This window comes from Hypanus sabinus, chromosome 6 (assembly GCF_030144855.1).
Source record: "Hypanus sabinus isolate sHypSab1 chromosome 6, sHypSab1.hap1, whole genome shotgun sequence".
Taxonomy (NCBI): Eukaryota; Metazoa; Chordata; class Chondrichthyes; order Myliobatiformes; family Dasyatidae; genus Hypanus; species Hypanus sabinus.
Window position 1 is genome coordinate 4,115,360 of NC_082711.1, and position 15,559 is coordinate 4,130,918.

At 39.2% G+C, this 15,559-nt stretch overlaps 1 protein-coding gene across 5 annotated transcripts in view; it reads right to left on the reverse strand.

Annotated features, from left to right (window-relative positions):
* LOC132395250 (alanine aminotransferase 2-like) overlaps positions 1–12,805 on the reverse strand; it is a 115,887-nt gene extending 103,082 nt beyond the window's left edge. For 3 of the 5 annotated variants that reach the window (XM_059971571.1, XM_059971574.1, XM_059971570.1), the window contains exon 1: positions 12,647–12,805. In XM_059971571.1, coding sequence (XP_059827554.1) covers positions 12,647–12,697 — 51 coding nt within the window. In that variant the 5' untranslated portion in view covers positions 12,698–12,805. Of the gene's footprint in view, positions 1–8,159; positions 8,193–12,646 lie in introns of those variants that run through there. The other 2 variants (XM_059971573.1, XM_059971572.1) reach the window with 2 other exon arrangements.
* Between the last annotated feature and the right edge of the window lie 2,754 nt (positions 12,806–15,559).

Consider the following 15,559-nt stretch of genomic DNA (forward strand, 5'->3'; position numbering starts at 1 on the left):
TGGAAATTACAATGGACATTTACAAAATGGAGAAGATAACAGCATCTGTTAACCATAAGCTGGAACAATTTGATTCATACTGGGAAAAATGGTTTAACTACATAATGCCTCATAGGCCTGATTTTATTCTCACAAATCAATGAATCTGTTGTAAAATAAAAAGATCACTCCCTACTTGTACATAGTTCTTTCCTTTTGCTTGTTTTTTCTTTCCACTCTTTTCTATAAGTGTATACCCCAGATAAATACTTCGTGGAGATTTGTGATATATATGATTATATGATATATATGTACAATGTCTGAAATACATCTTATGGAAATGTTTGTTTGATGATGAACTTCCATAAAAAAAATTGAGGTCAGCAGGAGATGCTCACGGAGTGAGCACTGTTTCAGATTCGCTCCATAACCTTTACTTTTCTTAACCTATGATCACCCTTATTTAACTTACTTTTACCTACACCAAAAGATTCTTGCTACTTTTTTGGACTTATCTTTAAGAGTTTATTGTGAATTTTGAAGAAATGAATACAGAAATGGCTCTTAGATCTAAAGGGTGAGAACCTGGGAAAGATTCTAACGGGAATGGGAAGAAGAAAAAGACCGATCCTAAGCGCACTGAATTGACTTATGAAATATTATTGGAGCTTTTAAATGAAAAATTTGAAGAACAATGAGAAATTTTCAAACAAGATATAAAGGCCTTTCAGGATTATATTGGTAAGACTGATTCAGTAGTTAACCAGCAGCAAGCTCTAATCGCAACTTTGCAGGAGGATGCTCAGAAGCGAGACTTGATAATTGAAAAACTGGAGCAGAAATTATCTTCGATGATTAAACAGGTGGAAACACTTAAAGCCAAGAGTGTCGACTTTGAGAATCGGTCCAGAAGACAGAACTTACGCATACTTGGTCTCCCGGAAGGTATTGAACAAGGGGACCCCTCGAAGTACTTTGCTCAACTTTTAAAAGATGCGTTCCCTTCTGTATTCCCAGACAGTCCTCCGTTACTCGATCGCGCTCACAGAATTATGTGTCGTTCACCAAGTGCTTCAGCTAAACCACCGGTTGTAATTCTCCGATTTCATTATGTGCATGTTAAAGAGCAACTTATTCATGTGGCTCGGCGTGTAGGGATGGTCAAATTTCAAGAATTCAATTTTCGATTAGTGGAAGATTTTCATCCAGAAGTAATGAAGGCAAGGCTTCTTTTTAAACCTCTGATGTCCGAATGTTATGAGAAAAATCTAAAGCCTGCGCTCTTATACCCTGCGAAGCTCAGAATATCGCCTCCCAATGCATCACGCATCACGGCGTGTTTTCTTTTCTACATCTGAAGCGAGAAGCTTTTTGAATGAGAGCTTCCCTACTGCTATGGATTCTCATCTCTAATAAATGAGTGATTTTGATCATTGCAAGATGGTTTTTGTTTCCAAAACCAGATTTTGTTTCTGGCTATTGGTGTAGGTTTACTCCATATTTTATACTCTAGTTAAAGCTTTTTTTTGATGTACTAATCTTTTTACTTTAATTACTTCAATCGCTGTACTTTATCTTTGGTCATTATTACTAATCCTTCGAAGACGAATTTTTTTTACTAAGATGGCGGTTTCTTCTCTAAAATATTTTTGGCTTTTTTTTATTCTTTCTTTTTAAATCTTTTTATTAATTTTAAACAAACATAAATGAAACATGAATACAAGGTGTTTGAGAGTACATAATTAATAGTTTAAATAGACATTCAGATATGTAATAATAAAAATATATAACCTCCCAAACTCAGAACATTAATGAACAAAGAAAAAAAAGAGAAAAAAAAAGAAAAACCCCCCAAAAAAAGAGAAAAAAAAACAAAAAAAACACACTAACCAACATGGGCCATTGAATAATATTAAGTACATATACAGTAGTGCCAATAACTCCAAACCTCCATTCAATCGATTAAGGATAATATAAGTAAGGTTTAGGAAAAGACAATTCAACTCATGTGAAAATGTTGAATAAAAGGTCTCCAAGTTTCTTCAAATTTAACTGAAGGATCAAAAACCACACTTCTAATTTTTTCTAAACTCAAACAAGAGATAGTTTGAGAAAACCACTGAAATACAGTTGGAGGATTAATTTCTTTCCAATTCAATAAAATAGACCTTCTAGCCATTAATGTAACAAATGCAATCATTCGTTGAGATGAAGCGGATAAACGGTTATTATCCGTCATTGGTAAACCGAAAATTGCAGTAAGAGGATGCGGTTGGAAATTGATTTTTAAAACTCTTGAAATAATACTGAAAATATCTTTCCAATAATTTTGTAAACAAGGACAAGACCAGAACATATGATCAATGAAGCAACATCAGAATGACATCTATCGCAGGTTGAATTAAGATGAGAATAAAATCGAGCCAGTTTATCCTTAGACATATGAGCTCTATGTACAACCTTAAATTGTATTAGGGCATGTTTAGCACAAATAGAGGATGAATTTACCAATAATAAAATTTTTCCCATTGCTCAGTGGATATAGGACAGTACAACTCTTCTTGCCATTCCTTCTTAATTTTTTCTGATACATCTGACTGTAAATTCATGATCATCTTATAAATGTTGGCTACTAAACCCTTTTGATAAGGATTAAGGGCTAAAATTCTTTCTGTAATGTCCAATAGACATTCTTTCGAAAAAGACTGTAACTCATTATACAAAAAATTTCTAACTTGCAAATATCTAAAACAATGGGTTTTAGGTAAATTATATTTATTAGATAGCTGTTCAAAGGACATAATGTTATCATCTAGAAACAGATCACGAAAACATGTTATACTTTGGCTTTTTTTTTATTTTGCCATTTTTTTTCTCTCGTCTTCTTTCTATAATGCATTTCTTATCACAGTCTCAATTCTTTTTGTTTGTTTCGGTTTTAACCCAATTTATAAGTTACTAGTGATTATATTCTTTTTATTTTTTTTACTAGTAATTATATTAAGAAGTTTGGTTTTAGTATAATGATTATTATTTCTTTAGAATTTGGGTGGATCTTTTTTATCTTTTATATACGGAGATGCCTCCTGCTGATATGGGGGAAGATTTAGTTTCATTTCTCTTTTTTCCCAGCCTTTTCCTGGCTTGGCTGGGGAGGTCTTTTCTCCTCTTGGGTGGGGGGTGGGGGGTCTTTTTCTAAATCTTATGTTCTTTACATCCGTTTTTTTTAGTTTTTTCATTTGGGCTAATTTTAAATTACTAAAATGTCTGCGATGTCGTCACTTCCAGTTCCGCCCCTTATTTTTGTTCCTCTTCTGGGTGCACGAGTTCATAATTCGTTTAACCCTTTATATACCAAAGGGTTGATTTCAGAAATATGGCTCAGTCCATTAATTTTGTCTCTTGGAATACTAATGGCTTAAACCATCCGATTAAACGGGAAAAGATTTTCAAAGTATTCCAAAGACTGAATGCACATATTATTTTTGTACATGAAACTCATGTGAGGAAAGAAGACAATTATTGCTTTTTTAGGTTTTGGAGGGGTCAACAGTACCATTTGAATTCGAATGCTAAAGTAAAGGGAGTTTCAATTTTTATTGACTCCTCTATTGCATTTGTCCAACACAATATTTTTTTGGATCCGAATGGTAGATTTTTGTTAATTACTGGCTTACTTTTTAACAAAAAGGTTGCTATGGTTAATGTTTACGCTCTAAAAGTGGATTATCCCGATTTTTTAAGTCTTTATTTACTTCTCTACCTAATCTAAATGAATATAAGTTAATAATGGGTGGTGACTTTAATTGTTGTTTAAATCCTTTGTTGGACAGATCTATATCTACTCAGACTTTACCTAATAAGTCGGCCACTTATATTAACTCCTTTTTGTCTGATAATGGAATTTTTGATATTTGGAGATTTCGGCATTCTAAGGACAAAGAGTTTTCATTTTTCTCACATGTTTATCATTCCTACTGGAGAATTGATTTTTTTTTATTGACTCTTGTTTTATTCCATCGATAATTGGTTGTAATTATGATATTATAGCCATCTCTGACCATGCTCCATTAAAACTTTCTATTAAATTTACAGATACAGCTTCTAGTGCCAGACAATGGCAATTTGATTCTACCTTACTGCAAGATCCGGATTTTATTAAATTTATGAAGGAACAGATCGATTTCTTCTTTTCAACTAATTCCACGGATGATATTTCTTGCGGAACACCTTGGGACACTTTTAAAGCATATATACGTGGACAGACTATCTCCTACTCCATTGGTCTGAGAAAACGCATTAAGAAGGAAACTCTTTTATTGGTCGATAAAATTAAAGAGATTGACAAGAAATATTCGATTACTCCTGGTAAGGAGCTTTATAAACAAAGGGTTGAACTTCAAATGGAACATAGTTTATTACTTACATCTTTGATTGAAAATCAATTAATGAAAACCAGAACTGATTTTTATATACATAGTGATAAATCGGGTAAACTGTTAGCTAGTCAGTTGAAGAATGCTTTGGTTAAACGTCAAATTACTAAGATTTGTCAGCAGAATGGGGATCTGACAGTTAACCATGATGAGATAAACAAATCTTTTCAAGATTTTCATACCTCCCTGTATCATTCCAAATTCCCTCATGATCATAATACCTTGTGTGATTTTCTCGGGAAATTGAATTTTCCAAAATTATCATCAGATGATCTTTCAATATTAGAAACTCCTATTACAGATGCAGAAATTAAAGGGGTTATTTCCTCTATGAATTCTGGGAAAGCACCAGGTTCAGATGGGTATACAGTAGAATTTTTTAAATGTTTTTCTGCTACTCTTTCTCCTTGGTTATGCAGGGTTATTGAAGAAGCAATTAGATTGGGCAATCTGCCACAATCTTCTTATAGAGCTTCTGTTACGAAACCCCGTAACTGGGTCACTTACCAGCAAAGATAGAGAGGTCCGTTGAAGTCTGATGGTAAAAGTATTACCATCAGACTTAAAAGTATTTATTGATAAAGGGGCACAAAAATAAGATTAATGCAAACATACAGATAATATACGTCGTCAATACTAAATCTAAAGCGCGGGTATAATAATAACCAATAAGAAATAGCTCTATCATGGTCTTGGGGATAATGTATTGTCAGATGGAAATGTAACAGTCACTGTTAGTTCGTTCAAGCTGCAGCGTTTTGGGTTTAAGAGAGAGACGGTTTAAACTTGCCCAGGTCTTTTATGATGCCAATCCTTCGAGTCGTGGGGAGTGGGTTTCCCCGTTGTTAGCTAAAAGCCGTTTTCCGTGGTTCCAGCCACCAGTTCCAGGCAACAGAACTGAACGCACGTGGCCTCCTTCAGATGACTTCCTGCTATTACGTGGTCACTTAACGTTTCTTCTGGTGCGTCTGAGCGGCTGTTCCTACAGACCCTCTTTTATCCTGACTCGTAGGGTCGTAGATGTCAATCAGGTTGGGGGTGATGCAATCTCTCCCTCAACCAGCCCACTTTGCCTGAGGGCGTTCACGTAGCATAGTCTCCAATCCACAAATTCGCCTTCCGGAGACAATGGCCATGTCCCGTAGCTTTACATCGCCGGGGAAACGAGACATTCCGCACGTCTCTCTCTCATTTCCTGGGCCCCCTGACCCGACCCAACCCAACAGTGATCTTGCGATTCTCACAAAGGAAGGGGCTACCCCGCACCCTTCGGCCCCTCAGAGCTGTGATACATTCATAACACCCCCTTTCTTCAAAGCATTTTCACTAGCGGTGAAAACAAAGTAGTACAGAGTCTTACAGGATTGTGGAATATAACACAATACAAAAGCTGTTCCTTTTCACTACAGAGGAATACAGTTATACAGTCAATTCAGCATCTAAACAGTTAATGATTACAGTGTCACTTCCTTTAATATCTTAACGTCTTGTACCTTACTAAAGTCTTGTAGCCCACCTATTTTTATTTCCTCCCCTCAGCAACAAAACTAAGGAGTTGTGATCTTAGCTTACATGTATCTACAAAAGTTTATGTAAATACTAATCTTTCAGTCATTCTCAATCTTAACAGGCAGGCTTCCATGGGGGTTGTCTTTTATTATTCACATGCTTTGTCGAAATCCCTTAAAACCGGTCTCTGCTATTTAAAAATATCATCCCCGTTAATCCTCGCCTCTTTTCCAGTTAATTCCCACGTGGGAAGCTGGCGCATCCTGGCAAAATAGGCTTTTGTCCGCTCCTTCCATAGGAGTTATTTTATCAACAATGTGTCCCAAACTTAGCCCATTTCCCGAATTTCCACCCAATTCCTTAATTTTACTCAAGTTGCTAGTTTTCTCTTCAGGACCCCTGAGGCTATTGGGTCTCGATACTCTGTGTTCAAACAACATTTCGAATTCTGCGGTTTCACACCACACTCTGGAATAACAATAGCGTGTGGGGCCCCTTTTCCTTCCACTTCAATCTGTAATCGATCTGCAGGGTTTAAAATTTCTTCATTCGATTTGGGAACTACAGATTTCCCGTTTCCTTCAATAATAATATTTATCTCCCCATTTTTGAACTCCGCATTAACTTTTAACACACCTTCGAACACAAACACCTGGGAACTCTCACTTCCCACTATTACCAAGGTTAATCCTTTCTTCAAACGTGCATCCCCATCTTGGACACGGGACATTGGCCTCTTCCAGGCTTTCAATACCCGTACCCTTTTCAAATTCTAAGTTCCCCTGATCCTCCCAGTTACTCTCTGGGCAACTCCCTTCCGGAGTAAACTCACCCCCGCGGGCTGAAACAACCTCATCTGCCAACCCAGCAGACTTCTTCAAGGTAAGGGCACCCTTTTCATCTAGGACTGCCCTCATTTCATTATCAGGAACACCTTTAGAATTTTCAACTTCTTCAAACAGTTCTGGCAAACCAGACAGATCATCCATGTCCAACTCTGGACCTCTTAACCGCTGTATCGGTTCCTCATCTTTATTTTCTGCCTCTAGGACCTTTCTCCTCGCTAAGGGAAGATCTACCTCCTCTCCCTTACCCTCTTTCACTTTACTACTCTTCGTTTTACCACCCTTTAAACCCTCGTGGTACAGGGTTGGTAGAAACGTCTCGGCCAAATCGATACTGGCCGGATTTAAACTGCTCCCTTTCTCAGCTGCCTTTCTCGACATGCTGCGAGTGACCGCGCATGTGGGATAGATCTTGGAACCTAGGGGCTGGGCCGCAACACTCACCGGCCGGCTCGTCAGCTTCATTGCTGACCAAACCTTACCGCCGGCTAAATCGTTACCGAGAAGGACGTCGGCATCAGTTCTCGGGAAGTCTGATCGCACCCCTATTTCAACTGGTCCAGATACCAGCTCACAATCCATAATGACCTTATGCAAGGGCACCATTTCCGTCCCTTTTCCTATTCCTTTCACAGCTACCATTCCCGTCTTGCAACCAAAATCCAGTACCTTACTGCTGATAGTTCAGCCCCTGTGTCTCTCCAGATCTGTACTGGAACTGGTGTGACTCCCTCCCTCACAGACACGGTTCTGTTTGACAGACAAGTCTCAGACCCTTCTCGTACTCTGTCTACCCGGGCTCTCTTGTCGATTTACTGATTACCACAGCACATCCAATAGGGATTGCTGCTTTCCCTTTTCCTGTCTCTTTCCTTGGAGCAAAGCACTTGGATGCAATATGTACCCCCTTTCCACAATTAAAACAGGTCAAGTCCGGAAATCTCTGGCCGTCTTGCCTTTCCCCCTCAACCTTACCACTAGCTCCCGGTGGGACCTCTGCCTCAGCCGGCGGACTTTCTCAATCGTTCCCACGGTCTCTCTGGGAACTTCTATTCGAGGAAAACTTTGTCTTGTGGGTTAGGGCATATTCATCTGCGAACCTAGCAAATTCGGAGATGGACTTATTCGGCTTCTCATTCAAATACATCCAGATATCCTCCGAAACACAACCTTTAAATTCCTCAATCAGAATTAACTCCCTGAGACGCCAATAATCCTCGTCCACTATCTCTGCTGTGCACCAACGGTCCAAGAGCACCCCCTTCTCATAGGCAAACTCGGTATACGTCTGATTCCACCCTTTCTTTAAATTTCTAAAATTTTGTCTATATGCCTCAGGTACTAGCTCATAACTCCGGAGAATGGCCGCCTTTACTTTGTCATAACTCACCTCCTCTCCCTCCTCCATGGCCAATGCTGTATATGCCAGCTGTGCCTTCCCCTTTAACACACTTTGTAACAACGCCACCCACTGATCTCTGGGCCACTTCTGATTCACGGCCACCTTTTCAAAAAGCAAGAAATAACTATCAACATCCGTCTCCTCGAACGGAGGTACTAACCTCAACTCCCAACTAACATTGAACCGCTCCTCTCAGTCTGACCCCGGAACTCGTGGCTCCTGCCGTAACTTCTCCATCTCCAAGTCATGTTTCCTCTGTTTCTCTTCCAGCTATTTTAACCGCATTTCATGCCCTCGTTTCACCTCTAACTCCTTTAGCTGGAGCGCATACTCCCTCTCTTTCTCTCTCTCGGTTCTTTCCTTCTCTTTCTCTCTCTCAGCTGCCTCCAGTTGCTTTAACTGAATTGCATGTTCCAACTTTAATTTCTCCAACTCTAACTGAGCCGTCCCACTAGCTGGTACCTTTTCAGGGATATTTTCCAATACCTCAGCTGTAAACACATTCTTCCCGATACAATACTGAGTTATTGCCCTTCACACCTCCCGCTTTTTCATTGACAACCTCACCTCTGCGAGGTTTAACCCCTTCGCCAAACTTATTAAGTCTGATTTGGTGGCTGCCTCTGGTGCCTCCAGAGTCGGGTTTTCTATAAATTCACCCACATGGCCTCCTGACCCAACCCAATAGTGATCTTGCGATTCTCACAAAGGAGGGGGCTACCCCACACCCTTCGGCCCCTCAGAGCTGTGATACATTCATAACACTTCCATTTCTTTAATATTGAAGAAAGATAAAGACCCTACTGACTATGCATCCTATAGACCAATATCTTTATTGAATGTAGATTCCAAGATCTTTTCCAAGTTACTGGCATCCAGGCTGGAGAAGGTATTACTTCAAATTATCTCGGAAGATCAAACTGGTTTTATTAAAAATCGCTATTCTTTTTTCAATGTTAGGAGATTATTGAATATTTTTTTTAGTCCTTCACATAGCACTTCAGAATGTGTCATTTCACTAGATGCGGAGAAAGCATTTGATAGAGTTGAATGGCCATACTTATTTACTGTGCGTGAGAAGTTTAATTTTAGTCCAACATTCATTTCCTGGATTAAACTGATATATCATACTCCAGTAGCTTCGGTGCTTACTAACAATCAAAGATCTCCCTTTTTTCGTTTATTTCGGGGTACTAGACAAGGCTGTCCTCTTAGTCCATTATTATTTGATATTGCTTTAGAACCCTTGGCAATTGCTATCAGAGAATCACAGAACATTTTTGGCATTAATCGTGGGATGGATATACATAAGCTATCATTATATGCAGATGATTTATTATCATTTATTTCTGATCCTGAGGAATCCATTCCTGCAGTTATATCATTGTTGGCTCAATTTAGTAATTTTTCCGGGTATAAGTTAAATCTTAATAAGAGTGAATTGTTTCCTTTAAATAGACAGGTTCCAATTTATGGAAATTTACCTTTTAAATTAGTTAATGGCTCTTTTATTTACTTAGGGATTAAAATCACAAAAAACTATAAGGACTTATTTAAGGTTAATTTTTACCCGTAATCGATCAGATTAAATGTTTGTTTACTAAATGGTCACCAGTATCTTTATCTCTGATAGGTCGGATTAATGCTATTAAGATGGTTATTTTATCCAAGTTTTTATACATATATTTCAAGTGGACCAACTTTTATTCCGAAACCTTTTTTTGCTAATGTTGATTCAAAAATTTCCTCATATATATGGCAGAATAAAAATCCTAGATCAGGTAAAAATATTTACAGAAGGCAAGGAAGGAAGGTGGATTGGCATTGCCTAATTTTAGATTTTATTATTGGGCAGTTAATATCCGATATTTGATATGTTGGTTAAAGGATTGGGATTTATCTTTTAGCCCTCATTGGGTAAACCTGGAAATTAAATCTGTACAAGGATTTTCATTGGGTTTTATTTTAGGGTCTTCTCTTCCCTTTGCTCTTTCTAAATTGCCGAAACGAATTGACAACCCGATAGTTAAACATACTTTACGTATATGGTTTCAATTTCGGAAATTTTTTGGGTTGACTCAGTTTGTTTTAAATATTCCTATTGTATCCAATTGCTTTTTTTATCCTTCTATTATAGACCAAGCTTATTCAGCTTGGAAGACCAAAGGATTACTACGATTATCCGATTTATTTTTGGATAATTGTTTTATGTCTTTTGAACAATTATCTAATAAATATAATTTGCCTAGATTTCATTATTTTAGATATTTACAGATTAGGAATTTCTTAAATACTGTACTTCCTACTTTTCCAAATCTTGTGTCTTCAGGTATTTTGGAGAATTTGTTTCAACTAAATCCTTCTCAGAAAGGGCTAATATCAAAACTCTACAATATAATTATGAAGATATGTTCAGAGCCCTTCTATAAGATTAAAAATGAATGGGAAAGAGAGCTTAACCTTACTATCCCTACTGAGAATTGGGATAAAATTCTTCAATTAGTTAATACATCATCTATATGTGCTAAACATTCATTAATACAGTTTAAAATTGTTCATAGGCCTCATATGTCCAAGGATAAATTGGCTCATTTTTATTCCTATATAAATCCTATTTGTGACAGATATCATTCTGAGATAGCGTCTTTAACTCACATGTTCTGATTTTGTGCACTTTTGAAAAAATATTGGAAAGACATTTTTGATATTATTTCTACGGTATTGAACATTGATTTACAACCTCATCCTATTACTGCAATTTTTGGTTTACCAATGATGGACTCAATCCATTTATCCTCTTCTGCTTGTTGAATGATTGCATTTCTTACATTAATGGCTAGAAGATCTATTTTGTTGAATTGGAAAGAAATTAATCCTACTGTATTTCATTGGTTTTCTCAAACTATGTTATGTCTAAATTTAGAAAAAATTAGAAGTGTTATATTTGATACTTCTATTAAATTTGAAAAGATATGGAGACCATTTATTCAATATTTTCATATGATGTAATATGACCCTGTTCCAAGCCTATTTGTTTTTCCAGTTTCGATTTTATATATGTTGAGAGGATCGGAGTTGACGACACTGATGATTTTGTATTTTTGTGAGATATTATAAACAGCCCTTCTTTTTTTCCGTTTTTTCTTTTTCCCTTTTTTCTTTTTTCATTTTTTTCCTTATTAGTTATTAGATTGTTAGATTAGTTTTTCTTGCATAATTTTTTTCTTTTTCTTTTTTCTGTTCTTTTTAAATATATATTATGATATACCTGGGTTTGCCTTGTTTATTTGTAAATTGTATCGTCCATGATTTGGGAAGACTCATTTATACTGTAATCATTGCTTATGTATTCTTTCATGTGCAGTTGAAATGTGTATGTTTGTAATCCCATTATCTATGTCTCAATTGTATTTTGTTGATATTAATAATAATAATAATAAAAAGATTGAAAAAGAAAGAAAAAAATTACAAAATAGAATCATCTTAATCTCATCTCAGAATCAGAATCAGGTGTAGAATCCTCTCTGTGTCTCCTCTTCTCTTCAGCAGTCTCTCTAGTGGATTCCTCAGAATTCTGGGCTGCACTGTGGATCAGCGTTTTCCAGTAGTATCTGTCACAAGCCAGCTGCAGCCCCTCGACTCGATACTTGCCTGAGAGAGCTGCTGCTTGTTGGTCTTGCGCGGGGCACCACGATCTCTCCTGCTCTGAGAGAGTTCCCGGTAGAGTACTGCTTTCAGTGGCCTGGCCAGCCCAGCAGCCTGAGCAGCAAAGTGGCTTCTAGTTTGGCATCTGAGCCTTCTCCGGGAGACACGATCATACCTGCCAGCTCATACTCGTGATAGGGTGGAGGCAGTGCTGGTGGAAGCTCTCGAGCAACTGGACTTGCTTGCTGTACAAGGCCCAGGTGTTGTAACGATGGCACCCTGTACAGATTGATTTTTGTGGACAGACGCAGCTAGTGGAGGGAAGAAGCTGTTCCTAAAACATTGTGTGTCTTCAGGCTCCTGTGCCTCCTCCCTGATGGTAGCAATGAGAAGGGGGCATGTCCTTGGTGATGGGGGCCCTTAATGATGGATGTCATCTTAAGATGCCCTCAATGCTGGTTCCAATCTTATTTTATAAATGGGCATAGCGTAGTGGTTAGCGAGACTCTATTATAGTCGGGCTTTCGGAGTTCAGAGTTCAATCCCGGCACCGTCTGTAAGGAGACTGTACATGCTCCCCGAGGAAACTGTGGGTCTCCTCTGGGCACTCCCATTTCCAAAGACATACCGGTTAGGAGGTTAATTGGTCATTGTAAATCACGCTGTGATTAGGCTAGGATTAAATTAGTGAGTTGCTGGCGGTGCAGCTCGAAGGGTCTACCTCCAAATAAATAAATCAATTGTACTAACTATTGATCATCTCTGTTCCATTTACCCATCGCACCCTTTCACGTCGGCAAGGCCCAGGAACTGGGTTGGACGTCACTCACCTGCTGGATCTGAGACCGAATCTCTGCCCCTCTCCTCAGCAGGAGCTCCATGAAAGGACCGGGCACAGGCCTGGAATGTGAATATCACCAGTGACTCTCCAAGAGGATCCAGCTGCCGCACCTACCCGTCTCAAGGGGCTGACTTAGAGAGTGTCAGCAGCGAATTCTGGACGCTCTCATGTCATTCAGTCGGCTGTAAATGATTGACTGATGTGAGGGTCAATCCCAGAATAAAGATCAAACCGAATGATAGAACAATCAGAAATTAACAGCGAAGGCACCTGTTTCCACTCATGTCCTTCTGGCTCTGCTGGCTCACGTACATACCACCAGCCATTCAACCCATCGATTCTGCTCTGTGTAAGTCCCCTTCCTACCAACTTTCCATGCAAGTTTGCGAGTTGGTCTATTATTGTCAAGTGTGCCGAGGTACAGAAACGATCTTTCTTTGCCTGCCATCATTTCATCTCATCCCTGCATCAAGGTATGCAAGACTCGGGATCGTTCAATGTCATTCCCAGTACACGAGTGGAAAGGAGAACAGTATAATTGTTACTCCGCATCCCATGCAGCTCACACAAAAGCACAACATGAGGTGGCACAAAGCGTAGCGGTTAGTGTAATGCGGGTTCGATTCCACCCATCATCTGCAGAGTTTGTACATTCTCTCAATGATGAATAGGTTTCCTTCAGGTACTGTGAGGAGCGTTTCATAAATCTGGGCCTGAACTTGCTGGAGTTCAAAGAATGAGGGTGGAATCTCATTGAAACCTATTGAATACTGAAAGGCCGAGATACAGTGGATGTGAAGAGGATGTTTCCTTGACTGGGGGAATCTAAGACCAGAGGGCACAGCCTTAAAATAGAGGGTGTCCATTTAGAGCAGAGATGAGGAGAAATTTCTTTAGCCAGAGGGTGGTGAATCTATAGAATTCATTGCCATGGACAGCTGCAGAGGCCAAATTGATGAGTATATTTGAAGCAGAGGTTGAAAGGTTCTTGATTAGTCAGGGTGTCAAAGGTGACCATAAGACACAGGAGCAAAATTAGGCCATTCAGCCCATCAAGTCTGCTCTGTCATTTCATCATGCCTGATTCCGGATCCCACTCAATCCCATACACCATATCCCTTGATGCCCCAACCAATCAGCAATCTATCAACTTCTGCTTCAAATATACCTCCGACTTGGCCACACCGCAGTCTGTGGCAGAGCATTCCACAGATTCACCACTCTTTGGCTAAAAAATTCCTCCTTTTGTTCTAAAAGGTCGCGCCTCAATTTTGAGGCTCTTTTGGATCCCCCACCAGAGGAAACATCCTCTCCACATCCACCTTATCCAGGCCTTTCTACATTCAGTTGATTTCAATGCGATCCCCACACATTCTTCTGAATCCCAGTGAGTACAGGCCCAAAGCTGCCAAATGCTCCTCATATGTTAACCCCTTCATTCCCGGAATCATCCTCATGAACCTCCTCTGGACTCTCCAATGACACCACATCCTTTCAGAGATATGGAGCCCAAAACCGTTGACAATATTCCAAGTGCGGCCTAACTAGTGTCTTATAAAAGCTCAGCATTATCTCCTTGCTTTTATACTCTACTCCCCTTGAAATAAATGCCAACATTGCATTTGCCTTCTTTACCACAGGCTCAACCTGTAAATTAAGACTCTGGGAGTCTTGCACAAGGACTCTTTAAGTCCCTCTGCACCTCTGATGTTTGAATTTTCTCCCCATTTAGATAATAGTCCACAGTATTGTTCCTTTTACCAAAATGCATTATCATACATTTCCCAACACTGTATTCCATCTGCCATTTTTTTGCCCATTCTTCCAATTTGTCTAAGTCCTGCTGAAGTCGCATTGCTTCCTCAGAACTATCTACCCCTCCACCTATCTTCGTATCATCTACAAACTTTGCCACAAAGCCATCAATTCCAGTATCTAAATCATTGACAAACAATGTGAAAAGTAGTGGTCCCAACACTGACCCCTGAGGAACACCACTAGTCACTGACAGCCAACCTGAAAAGGCTCCTTTTATTCCCACTCACTGCCTCCTGTCTGTCAGCCATTCCTCTATCCATGCCAGTATCTTTCCTGTAATGCCATAGGATTTTATCTTGTTAAACAGCCTCACATGTGGCACTTTATCAAATGCCTTCTGAAAATCCAAGTAAATGACATCCACTGCCTCTCCTTTCTCCACCCTGCTTGTTACTTCCTTGAAGAACTCCAACAGATTTGTCAGGCCAGCTTTTCCTTTACAGTATCCATGCTGACTTTGACTTATTTTATCATTAGTCTCCAAGTACCCCGAAACCTCGTCTTTAATAATGGACTCCAACCCTCTCCCAACCACTGAAGTTAGGCTAACTAGATTATAATTTCCTTTCTTTTGCCTTCCTCCCTTCTGAAAGAATGGAGTGACATTTGCAATTTTCCATTCCTCCGGGACCATGCCAGAATCAAGTGATTCTTGAAAGATCATGACCAACGCATCTGTTATCTCTTCAGCAACATCTCTCAGGACTCTGAACCAGGTGACTTATCCACCTTGAGAGCTTTCAGTTTGCCTGGCACTTTTTCCTTTGTAATAGCAATGGCTCTCACTCCTCCTCCCTGACACTCACTGACTCATAAAGATCAATCTGTCCCTTCCCTCTCACATAACCCTTCATTTTTCTAGCATCCGATTTTCTAAAATGTCTCTAATGTATCTGCCTCTAACACCACCCTGGTAGGACAATCTATACACACCCTACTCAGTGTAAAAAAACTTACTTTACTTTCCTTCAATCTTAAAATTATGCTCCCTCATATCCGCTTTGGGAAAAAGTCTCTGCCTACTCACTTGATCTATGCCTCTTATCATCTAGTACACCTCTGAAGTCTCCTTCACTCCGATCCC